Source organism: Podarcis gaigeae (genome assembly GCF_964106915.1).
Source record: "Podarcis gaigeae genome assembly, chromosome: 7".
Taxonomy (NCBI): Eukaryota; Metazoa; Chordata; class Lepidosauria; order Squamata; family Lacertidae; genus Podarcis; species Podarcis gaigeae.
Window position 1 is genome coordinate 67832205 of NC_139683.1, and position 13079 is coordinate 67845283.

Here is a 13079-nt window from a genome sequence, read left to right on the forward strand (position 1 = left end):
GCCTCTCCAGGACTGTGAACTGGCCCAAGCCACAAAAACTTTGCCAACCCCTGGCCTAGGCAGATTGCAACAGCAGGCTCTATTGCTACTATCTAGATCAGGCATAGGCAAACCACTGGTCCTGTTAGGTAGGGATGATGGGAGTTGTAGTCCCAAAACATCTGGAGGGCTGAGTTTACCTATGCCTGATCTAGATCCTGGGTTTTTCCAAATACCATACTATGTGAACATAGCTGACCTCTGTTGGTTTGCCCTGGTTTCTTGCCTGAATAGGTCTAAAGCGTTGGACTGGGGAGGCAGGTTCAGACCAACCACTGGCCACTATTTTTCAGTCTAACCCAACTCATGGAATTGTTGTGTGTGTAGGCGATGGAGACCGTATATAATGGTTGGAGCTCCTTGGAGGAAGGGCAGAATAATAATTAAAAGTCATCTGTTAACTTCGGCATTATGTCAAGAGAGACTTACTGGATCAGAACAGATGTCCGTCTAGTTCCCCATCTTGCTTAGTGCATTGGCAAAATGAATGCCTCCATGGAATAACACTGGTAGTTTAATGGTGAATTTGGGATATAATGGAGATGTAAAAGATGTGGATTATTATCAAAGATGCAGGAGGAAATGACTAACAATAGGACCCACAAAGGGGAGGAGATTCTTTTGAATCTTGTTTTTATGATGTATGTTGGATATGTGATTGCAAAACTTTAATTTGAAAACCAAATAAATAATTTTTTAATGTACATAAAAAAGAAATAAATGCCTCCAAGCCTTCTGTATGAAAATGCTCCTATGGGGAGTGCCATCAGGCAGGGCATGAAGGCATTCCAAGCCCATTGACAGGTGGTGCCTATTATTACCTATCTGCAAAATTGCTTTCTGGTTCATTACATAACAGCATTAGAAGATGCTTGTGGGGCTCAGTTACCGTATTTTTTGCTCTATAAGACTCACTTTTCCCCTCCTAAAAAGTAAGGAGAAATGTGTGTGCGTCTTATGGAGCGAATGCAGGCTGCACAGCTATCCTAGAAGCCAGAACAGCAAGAGGGATCGCTGCTTTTGCTGCGCAGCAATCCCTCTTGTTGTTCTGGCTTCTGAGATTCAGAATATTTTTTTTTCTTGTTTTCCTCCTCCAAAAACTAGATGCGTCTTATGGTCTGGTGCGTCTTATAGAGCGAAAAATACGGTATTTTGAGGAAACCCAGAGATGAGAGTTAATGGTTTGTATGTGGTAGCAATAATGATTCAAAGTGTTCCACGAATTATTGTACTCAGGAAAGCAGCAATGAGGGGTGCTGTGTAAGGAAGCACTTTGCTTGGCAAAAGTTGCATGTCTTGGTTGAAAGTTTTATAATAACAATAATATTAACAACAACAATAATAATTTATTATTTGTACCCCGCCCGTCTGGCTGTGCTTCCCCAACCCTCTCTGGGTGCCTTCCAACAAAGATTAAAAATACATTAAAATGTCACACATTAAAAACTTCCCTGAACAGGGCTGCTTTCAGATGTCTTTTAAATGTCAGGTAGTTATTTTTCTCTTTGACAACTGATGGGGGATCATTCCACAGGGCGGGTGCCACTACTGAGAAGGCCCTCTGCCTGGTTCCCTGTAGGTAGCTTTGCTTCTCGTAATGAGGGAACCGCCAGAAGGCCCTCGGTGCTGGACCTCAGCGTCCAGGCAGAACAATGGGGGTGGAGATGCTCCTTTAGGTATAGTGGGTCGAGGCCGTTTTGTTACAATCGTGTGTGCATAGCTTTTATAAAGTTTGCAAACATTGCAGACTTAAATCCGGGGATGGCTAACTTTCATCCTCGGTTACTCCTCCAGGACCCACCTCCCAGCTGTGTGTGTGGCCATTCCATAATCTTGCAGGCACACACAAACATCCCCCATAGCTCATTTCTGCAGATCAGCAATTGGGGGGGGGGGGGGCATTTAAGTCTCTCTGCAGTGTTGTCCTATTTAGTTTTTTCTACTTCTTGCCACTGCCAATAATCAATTATTGGAATTTTAAAAATTGTGCATAGCCATTATTTTGCTGCTGGCTTGTTCATGTTTCTGGATTCTTTTATGTGCTGTGGCTTATGAGTGCTTAAGGTGCATGTTCCATGTAGATTTTGTTAGGTAAGGTAAGCGTAAAGGACCCCTGGACTGTCAAGTCCAGTCAAAGGCAACTATGGGGTTGCGGCACTCATCTCCCTTTCAGGCCGAGGAAACTGGCATTTGTCCACAGACAGCTTTCTGGGTCATGTGGCCAGCATGACTAAATTGCTTCTGGTGCAGTTGAACACCATGACAGAAACTAGAGCACATGGAAATGCTGTTTACCTCCCCCCCCACAGCGATACCTATTTATCTACTTGCACTGGCAGAAGCTGGGACAGAGTAATGGGAGCTCACCCCGTTGCGGGGATTCGAACCTCTGACCTTCTGATCGGCAAGCCCAGGAGGCTCAGTGGTTTAGACCACAGCGCCACCTGTGCCCCTATGATTTTATTAACACATTAAGTGCATGATTATTCCAGGCTCACTGAATAGTGAGGAGTTACCCCTTTACTGCCTCCAGCTTCACTTTGTTGCATTTACTTTCATACCATCCACTCTACCTATACATAATGTTCAGATCCATCCTGTATTACCATTTTGTTAGTTACACTGCTCGCAATTTATGCCACTGCCTGTCTTAATACTTCACTACTTCCTCAGCACACATTTTCCTTCTTAATAACTTTTAATGTAATTAGCCATGCGGCAGATTAAAGCCAAGCAAGAGAGATGATAACCCTACGAGCGAAACTCCAGGACTGGACAGAGAGAAAATGAGGTCGATCCTGATGACACTTCAAAGTTCAATTGTGCCAGAGGTTTTAAAACACAGGGAGATAGGAAAGCCAGCATGGTTAAAAAAATTATTTGCAGAAGTTCAGCCATTGACCTTCTCCATTATAAAAATAATTGGGATCAGATCCTTGGTGTTCGTCTTATCTATTTTGTGACTGTGTTTCAGGGCAGCGTCCTCTATTTCTTTTGCCTTGGATTTTGCACATGTACTGCTGTGTTGTTTCAGCCGATACTTTTTTCTGCGGTGGATGCAATGTAATGTTTGGGGATGGTAGCGCTACCTAGTCCTAAACCTTAGAATGTTCCTGGGAAAGTTGCTTTGTCAGGCCCCATTCAGGCTTACTGTGAGTGGTGCAGAACCGATTCCTGATCATCCTTCCCCTGCTGCTTCAGTTGGTATTAGACTATGAGAACTCTATGGACTGGAGACAATTGTGACACTCTTCCACCTGGTTGCTATTCTGCCCAGAAAGGAATGCAATGGTCAGGGAGACAGAAATTGTGTGTTTGAGGCTATTCACAAAGGTCTGTAGTAACGTTCTTCCTTGGAGCCACAGAAGAAGCCATCAGTAGGGAAGTGGCTCTGGAGCACTAGCCTTAAGTGTCAACAGAGCTCTTAAGTGTCATTGTCCAAGCATTACTGTCATGAAGACAGGTACTTCATAAACCATATGCTTACTGTATAGATTAAATACTGCAATATATATACATACTTTATATGTGTTCCTGGTCACTCGCAACTGCCTAACCTGTTCCTAAAAGTGAACTCCAACATTTAAAGGTTTGCAGGGGCTTTCCCACTGAATTTGAACCAGAGGATGATTGCAATGATATATGCAATGCTGTAAATTTCAGTCAAGTTGGGAGGAAAAATCTCTAGGTTTGTGTGCTCCCACATTGCCTTCAAATTGGTCTTGGGTTATTCACCATTTGTTCAAAGCTTTTATGAAGCTTTCACATGAAGTCTGTTCATGAAGCATGGAAAACGAGCGAACTGTCCTTTTGATTCCTGCATGAAAATAGCCTTATTGACCAAGTAAAAATGTGCAATTCAGATTATTAGTCTGAAATGCTTTCTTCAAAAATCATTATAATCAGCTAAAAAGACTTGGGGTGTGTGTGTGTTTTTGTTCAATGTCCCTGGTATATGAGGCTGAAACCCATGGTTTGGTAATGTTTGTGCTTAGGGGAATTTATTAGCCATAAGCATCATGCTTAAGATGCTACGGTTTTGCAAATTTCACTTATCATTTACTCTTCCTCTGCATCAATAAAAGGATGTCTTTAGATTTTCTCACCTCCTTCAGTATTCTAGTAGACCTTTATGATTAACTCTATTCATTTTAAATTTCCCTCTCAGATATTGACGGACTCCCAGTCAGATGCTTCGTTACGGACTCCTTGCCTCCTTTCACCTGGTGGTAGAATACAAGCTAGTCACCGTGGGAGGGCAGGGACTGCTCCAGGCATTAGATTTGAGACCAGACTGCCAAACAACGTGATATCTCACGGCTTTCTCCAACCGGACCGCGATGGAGACTCTGTCCCAGGACATTCTGCTGGAATGTCAGATTTGTTTCAATTACTACAGCCCCCGGCGGAGGCCCAAGTTGCTGGACTGCAAGCATACCTGCTGCTCTGTTTGCCTTCAGCAGATGAGGACCAGCCAGAAAGACTTGCGGTGCCCGTGGTGCCGAGGCATCACTAAACTGCCGCCGGGCTTTTCCGTCTCCCAGCTGCCCGACGACCCAGAGGTCATTGCCGTGATTGCGATACCCCACACTTCAGAGCACACTCCCGTCTTCATCAAACTTCCCAGCAATGGCTGCTACATGTTGCCCTTGCCCATCTCCAAGGAGAGGTCCCTCTTGCCAGGAGACATTGGCTGCCGCCTCCTGCCAGGCAGCCAGCAGAAGTCTCTCACTGTGGTGACAATCCCAGCCGAGCAGCAGCCCTTGCAGTCCGGCATCCCTCAGGAGGGAGGCGACGAAGATCAAGACAGGAGGGGCATTGCAAAAAGCTCCACCTGGTCGGGGGTTTGCACCGTCATCCTGGTGGCCTGCGTCCTGGTTTTCCTCCTTGGGATTGTCCTACACAACATGTCGTGCATTTCCAAGCGTTTCACTGTGATCTCCTGCGGCTGAGAGGAAGCGGCAAATACCCACGCGGGCCAATTTTGGGGATTTGGGAAGGTGGTTATGGTGGTGGCAGGATGCCGTGAGATGAAGCGCCTCGTTCCACCGTACTTAGTCATTGACACCAGGCTGGTTGCTGGTCCAGAGTCTACTTTAAAAGGAAAAACAAAGGACAGGGGCACCTGTTCATAGAGTATGGGAAACGTCCAATGCTTATCCGCTGGTAACAGTAAAGGAAGACTGCATGCATCACCATAATCACTTAACAAATGAGCTGTAATTTATAATGATTTCATCATGTTACGAGATTAAAGATGTCTATTTAGCTGGTTCTACTATACTGATATAGGACATAATCTCTCCCTTTCTCTCTTTAACAGAGTAGTCAACTTACAAATCAAAATGCTGTACGTTCAAGTAGAATTAAACATTGGCATTCGGAAAGGCAAGCTACCCAGTGCTTTTCCAGACGTAGCGAAAACCGTAACTCTTCTGTCTTTAAGCGGCAACAGAGAAACTTGTGAAAAGTTTAAAAAAAAGTAATTTAGTCAACAAGGCTTCTTTTTGTATCTTTTAAATTGCACATTAATTGCAACGGTTTTAAAAAATCTGTACCATAGTTATAGAAAGAGAACATTTTTTCTAAAGCGTTGGAAGTATTTTGGATGTAATCTATATCTGTGTGTTTATGCGCATTCTGTTTTTCTTCTGTAGTTTTAAGTGATTTCCTCCCCTTCTCGTTTAAATTGAAATGGGACACAAAAAGAAAGAAGCAATAAAGGGAACCAGGAAGGATATACAGCTGTCCAGCCAAACTGTTTGTCTGTATGCTGCCTTCTGCAAAACGCTACTTTAAAAATGTAAATCTTGGGCATGTGGTTTCATGCGCACACAGTAAATATATTTGTCAAGAACCTCTGCTGCGGAAACTAGCGGAGATGGCCTAATCTGAGATAAAGGCTGATCTTTGTACACGAGTGGCATACTGAATGATTTTTGAAGACTTCTCTTCAGATTTCCTACCCTTTGAATACAAGCTGGAGGTACATCGCCAAAGGAGCCATAATCTAGGTTTTATTCATCATTGCAAGTGTGAGATACAAATGAAGGCTATATGGCCATGATACAGAATGCACAAATGCACCAGCAGTGTGGCTCTCCTTGCTCTCAAAGGTGTTCACAGGGCGGAAATGTTACAATTGCAGAAAGGAAGTGGGGGGAGAATAGGGGAAGATGGGTGAAGTGGCTGGGGACCCAGGTCAAGAAAAACGTCAGAAAAAGTGACTATCTCCTAAAGGCAATTGTGGCGAGAGAAGTTGTCCCCCCCCCCCACTTTAAAACTCGGTCAATGTGGACTGCCAAGATGAATGTTGACCCAGGAACTCCTTTCTGCGAATCACCAATAACTTTGCCAGCCATTGGCAAAAATGTAGTGTTTCTGTAAGAGGGGGTTGAGGGGATATGGATTTGGAAACTTGGTGGCATTTGAGCTGCTCAATCATGTTGAGAAAAGGCATGAAACTTGCTTCTGTGTTAGACTGTTCAGGCAGCCAGGAGTACTCCAGGGTTTGTTGATCTTGCTATCCTGAAGGCGTAATCCCTGTGTATACAGAAAAGGAGTCCCAGGGTACTTTAGCTGATTTTTATCAGGGCACGTCTGCTTGCTGGGGATTACCAAGCCTGCCCAAGAAAAGGATCGTATTCCTGTTTGTGCGGCTGCTTCTCTTGAGGCAAAACAGAGGCGAGTCTGGATTCTGTGAAGTGGGAACCATAAATTAACTCCTGGGAACCCACGGTTCTGAAAGTGACACACAGGCCTTCCCTATACCGGCATGAGCTGATGCACACGAAAGAGCTTTTCCTTCCTAAAATCCCAATTTTTGTATACAAGGAAGTGGACTATTGACACATTCTCTGTTTCCCCCCCAAATAAGTATAGTGCTAGCAGTTGCAGACTGGGCCACGTGTAATATGTTAATAGAAGCCATTGAAATGACCCCCCCTTTTTGCCCCCCACCACAGATGTTTGTTCCTTTGTGATCCATTTTTTAAATATACTTTATGAGTCCTGCTTTCACCATCCTTTGTGTCATTCCATGTACAGTCGTACCTTCGATTCCGAATGACTTGGTACTCGCCGCAAACCCTGAAGTGACTGTTCCAGTTTGAAAACGTTCTTTGGAACCTAAATGTCCAACGGGGCTTCCGATTGGCTGCAGGAAGCTCCTGCAGCCAATCGGAATATAGGAGCTTCCTGCAGCCAATCAGAAGCCGTGCTTTGGTTTCTGAATGTTTTGGAAGTTGAATGGACTTCGGAATGGATTCTGTCCGACTTCCAAGGTATGACTGTATGAGCTTTTCCCATAGAGTAATCTTACTTGTGTTGCTCTAGAGGAGGCTCAAACAGATTGATTTCCCCCAACTTCAAATCAGCCTAGGCAATTGCAAGAATAGCATGGTATCGTTCTCATTGGGCTCAAGCCACTTAGGACTGCAAGTGAGGGATCAGGTCTTCTGGGCGATTACACATCTCATTCAGTAAACTTCTTGCCTGTAACCAGCCTCAGTTGCCTTAATAATAATAATATATTATTATTTATACCCCACCCATCTGGCTGGGTTTCCCCAGCCACTGTGGGTGACTTCCAACAGAATATTAAAATACAATAGTCTATTAAATATTAAAAGCATCCCTAAATAGGGCTGCCTTCTAAAAGTCAAATAGTTGTTTATTTCCTTGACATCCAATGGGAGGGCATTTCACAGGGCAGGTGCTACTACTGAGAAGACCCTCTGCCTGGTTCCCTGTAACTTGGCTTCTCGCAGTGAGGGAACCGCTAGAAGGCCCTTGCCACTGGACCTCACTGTCTGGACAGAACGATGGGGGTGGAGACCTTTTGCTCTCCCAACACTTCCCTGGCTATTCTCCCTTTCTATTCACCCCACTAACCATGTAAGCAATACAGCTCTCATAAGCCCCAGCCAGCACAGCCAAGCCCCAAACCAGTTTAGCTATATGAAGCTGATTTCACAAGGACAGCTTGACATTAAACAGTCCAGGCTCAGGGTGCAATATGTAATTTAGCTATTTTGTGTAGCTGGGCTCTTAAGGGAGGTTGACTACCAAAACGTTTGAGAACTGAGGGTTCTCGTATACCCAAAGGGGTCCTAGGATAATTAAAGTTCCACAGCTCTTATCTCAGTGGTAAGAACGATCTGCAACACATCAACATAGTGTATGGCATAAACTGGCAGGACTAGGTGGTGAGGGGTGCAGCTGGGACTGGTTGCAAGCAGGAAGTGGGGAAGTACTCACAGAATGATGGGGGATTGCAAGGAGATGGGGGTTGGTTCACAGAAACCAGAGCAGCAGTGCCCCAGCACCAGAGCCAGAGGGATCCCTGTCTCCAAGAACAGGGCAGGCTCTCAGGCATAAGGAGCAGTGGGAAGCTAAGGCAAATATATAAGACAAATAAGGCAGACAAAGGCCCACAGCCCAGCTCCCTAGCCGGCCACAGGTGGGGCTCGCTAACTCTGGAGGGCTGTGATTCCTTAGCTGGAGTAGGCTTGGAACAGGTGAGGGTCACCTGCCTCATCAAGCCCAGGTGCTGCAATCAGCAGGCAGCAAAGTGCAAAAAGGAAACAGAGCTGAGGGGTTGTGTCTGCTCAACTACCCATGTTGAGGGACCTCGACTTGCAAGCCTCTGTGGGGACTGTGTTTCACTTTGGCTACATGGATTGACTGGGGACTTGACATACTGACTTGCTGCCAGGTAGGCCCAGAAAATGATTAAATGGCATACTGTTTCCTTGCTTACTCTGTATAGCATTAGCAAGCACAGAAGTACCCAGAGAACAGTTTCACTAGGTAAAGAGTCCTGACTATTGGGTTCTTTAATGGGAACAGTTGCATTAATATGTGCACTGTGTCTGTGGTTCACTATTGGTGGTCTGCATAATGAATCTAGGGGGGTCTGTGGCACCATCCACATAACAAAAACTACCATATAGATTCCCCCCCCCCCAAAAAGTAAGGGGTCCATTGCTTGGCTTTTGAAAAGCAGGGCCTCCTCAGTACTTAACTAAATGGGAAACCCTGCTCTATATTGGTGGGCAACTGCTCCTTATTTCAGATCATTAAGAAGTCTCTGGGGTTTGCTTGCAATGTATTTAAACTTACATTGGTTCGTAATTTATTATATGAGAATCACAGCTCTATACATCCATTCTTGAGCCTCAGTTTTGTAACCCACTACAATTCACTTTTGCTCCCTTCAAACGGCGGTCTAATTCAGTTTGCAACCGAAACCTGCAGCGGACTTTCCATTACCTATAATCATGTTTGCCAGGATAGCTCCACTTATGAATGCCACACCTCATCGCTTTTCTCCACAGGCCGACGTCATTTTCAAGAGCGTGTGGTGTTAAGCAGGTTTCGCGTGTAGGCTTCTTGCCAGAGGGACTGCAATAAGGAGATGTTCTTCTAATTCCTAATGCAGCGCACATGAAATGTTAAGTTCCTTTCATGTTGAAAAAGTCATTTCCATATCCTTAAGAGAAACAACAAAAAACCTGAAAAGCACCGTCTCTTAGCTTGCATAATATTTTAAAGCATGGGTATGGAACCTTGGGTCTGATGTCTGGATGCAGCCTGTCTAGGCCTCTCTAGCTGGGCTTCAGGATTGTTGCCAGCCATACACCTTATTCCCAGGCTACACCCCCTGAGCAGCACTGCCTGGCATTCTGGGTGCTTTTTCTGGCTGGAATGTCTCCTTGAACTGTGATAACGTCTCTTGTTGCTTGGGGGGGAATTGTCATCGCGCCACTCCTTGGTGTGTGGAGTGCCTCAGGGTGCGATTCTCTCCCCGATGCTTTTTAACATCTTTATGCGCCCCCTCGTCCAGCTTGTCCAGAGTTTTGGGCTGGGTTGCCATCAGTATGCCGATGACACCCAACTCTATCTGTTGATGGACGGCCATCTTGACTCGGCCCCAGATACACTGACCAGATGTCTGGAAGCTGTGGCTGGATGGTTACGTGGGAGCCGGTTGAAGTTAAATCCTTCGAAGACAGAGGTCCTCTGGCTGGGACGGGACGATATGGGATTGAGGGGACAACTCCCATCTCTTGCGGGGGTGCAATTAGTGCCAGCATCGTCCATTAAGAGTTTGGGTGTAATCTTCGATACCTCCCTCTCTATGGAGGCGCAGATTACAGCTATAACAAAGGCGCCATTTTTTCATCTCCGCCAAGCTAAGCAGTTGGCTCTTTATCTCTCTTGCCCTGACCTAGCCACTGTGATCCACACGACGGTCACCTCCAGACTGGATTATTGTAACTCGCTCTACGTGGGGCTGCCCTTGAGACTGACCCAGAAACTCCAGCGGGTGCAGAATGCCGCGGCGAGACTCCTTATGGGGTCTTCGCTGCGAGATCATATTCATCCGGTACTATACCAGCTGCACTGGCTCCCGGTGGAGTACAGGATCAGGTTTAAGGTGCTGGTTTTAACCTTTAAAGCCCTATATGGCCTAGGACCCTCGTACCTACAGGACCGCCTCTCCTGGTATGCCCCACAGAGAAATTTATGGTCTGCAAATAAAAACATCCTAATGATCCCAGGCCACAGAGAAGTTAGGCTGGCCTCAACTAGAGCCAGGGCTTTCTCGGCCGCTGCTCCAATCTGGTGGAACGCTCTGTCACAAGAGACTAGGGCCCTGCGGGACTTGACATCTTTCCGCAGGGCCTGCAAGACAGAGCTGTTCCACCAAGCCTTTGGTCAGGGCGCAGCCTGACCCCCTCCTCTGGCAATCTGCACAGAATTTTGCTTGATGGTTGCCATTAATTTGATCTTAATTTGATTTTAATTAATTTTATAATGAATGTTTTTAGAATGTTGGACTATTTTTATTGTTCCAGTTACAGATAGGTAGCCGTGTTGGTCTGCCATAGTCAATAAAATAAAAAAATTCCTTCCAGTAGCACCTTAAAGACCAACTAAGTTAGTTCTTGGTATGAGCTTTCCTGTGCATGCACACTTCTTCAGATTCAGGTATCTGAAGAAGTGTGCATGCACACGAAAGCTCATACCAAGAACTAACTTAGTTGGTCTTTAAGGTGCTACTGGAAGGAATTTTTTTATTTTGTTTTTATTTTTATTGTTGTTAGCCGCCCTGAGCCCAGCTTCGGCTGGGGAGGGCGGGATATAAATAAAATTTATTATTATTATTATTATTGTTCACCTGAATGGAGTAGAGATAACCTCTTGTGGTGGTAGAACCTCTGATCTCTGTAGGTGGAATACAGTCCGCTGCACAGAGGGACCCACCTCTGCAGCTTCCCCACGCCCGAGTTTTGAGGGATGAATCCCGGAGAGGATTTGTGAAGTGAGGCATGCAGGTGGCACTGTGGTCTAAACCACTGAGCCTCTTGGGCTTGCTGATTAGAAGGTCGAGCTCCCATTGCTCTGTCCCAGCTCCTACCAACCTAGCAGTTGGACAGCACACCAGCGCAAGTAGATAAATAGGTACCACTTCGACAGGAAGGTAAATGGTGTTTCCATGCACTCTGGCACTTGTCATGGTGTCCCGTTGCGCCAGAAGTGGTTTAGTCATGCTGGCCACATGACCCAGAAAGCTATCTGTGGACAAACACTGGCTTCCTCTGCCTGAAAGTGAGATGAGTGTCGCAACCTCATAGTCTCATTTAACTGGACTTAACTGTCCAAGGATACCTTTACTCCTGCTGAAGCTTTGCTTTGCAGTTGGGTGGAGGGAGGTAGAAGCTGGTTTGTCATTTTCTGAGGTTGAGAGATTGGTTTGAGCAATGCTTTTACATACCTCTGTTTCTAGCCTCTTTGACATGTTGTTTCCTGCTTCAAGAATGAGCTTGGGCAAGCCTTGGAGTTTCATGCTCCCATATTTGCTGCACACACACCCAGAGGTTGACATATAATGCTGTGGTTTTTTTTAATTTAAAAAACGGCTAACTAATTTCAGTTCCTCACTGGATCCAATTTTGGGGAACCGCGACCTGTTTAAACCAAGAACTGAAACTGTGATTTGATCCTGTCTTGAACTCACAAGTCATAGTTAAATCAGTTTTTTATACCGCTTAGATATATATTTAATATATCAATCAATCAAAAGTGTGAATGCAGTTGGTCAGGGGGCTGGGAATTGGCTGCGGGTTCCCTTGTTGAGTGAACCCAGTGACCTGTCTGGATTTCTTACTGTATGTAATGTGAAATTGGCTTGTTGTAACTAAACTGGTTTGGGGCTTGGGTTAAAGAAGGGGTTTCACCTAGGAATCTCACCTTGGCTGCTCTGTGGTCCTCTTCCAGTGAGGGTGGGGAGCAAGAATAAAGGAATAAATGCAAAACTTGCTGCCTCCTTCCAAATCCTCTGTTAGAAGTCTGGCATCCAACTGAACCTGAAGAGTCGGAGACAGGTGTCAGGCGGTATCTCCTGCAGCTTCTCTTTTTTGACCTTTTCAAATTTTGTTTGTCAAGGCATTTCTTTGGGAGGTCAGTTGAAGAATCTACAATTTTTACTTTGTGGTGAATGAAGTCTTTTCCAAGCACAATAGGGATGTATGCACATAATATGGAGGTTCTAAAGAGAAGTATAGAAGCCTGCCATAAAACTCTTAAGGTGACAGTTAGAGAAGGTTCTCCAATGCTTGCTATGGTACAGGATTAAGCCTCCCTCCCTGCTTTGAACAAATGAGTGGGGTTTATTCGTTGTTGTTTTTTTAAAAAGACCCTTAGATTGAACTATGGTATTTGCAGATTCTGAGAATTAAGGTACTCTGAGCTACTATGCATTCCAAGGCTGAGGCTTCGTACTGAAATAAATTGCAGGGTGTTATCTGCCAGAAATGAAGTATAAGGTAGTATATAAAGCTGTGAACACACCATACATTTAAAGCACATTGCAAATAATGCTAGCAACTAGTTTATGTTCACAGAGCTATTGTTCCCAGCACCCTTAACAAACTACAACTCCCAGGATTCTTTGGGGTAGTCACGTACTTACAATGTATTAGTGTGAAGGCAGCTTCAAATGCATCAGAAGAACGGTGGCTCTTTACAAATGT

The 13079-nt window shown here is 45.1% G+C and overlaps 1 protein-coding gene across 5 annotated transcripts in view; it reads left to right on the forward strand.

Moving 5' to 3' along the window:
• Positions 1–5779, forward strand: part of RNF152 (ring finger protein 152) — a 51327-nt gene extending 45548 nt beyond the window's left edge. For all 5 annotated transcript variants that reach the window (XM_083747452.1, XM_083747453.1, XM_083747454.1 and 2 more), the window contains one exon: positions 4208–5779. In XM_083747452.1, coding sequence (XP_083603578.1) covers positions 4380–4991 — 612 coding nt within the window. In that variant the 5' untranslated portion in view covers positions 4208–4379 and the 3' untranslated portion in view covers positions 4992–5779. The remainder of the gene's footprint in view (positions 1–4207) is intronic.
• Positions 5780–13079: the final 7300 nt, after the last annotated feature.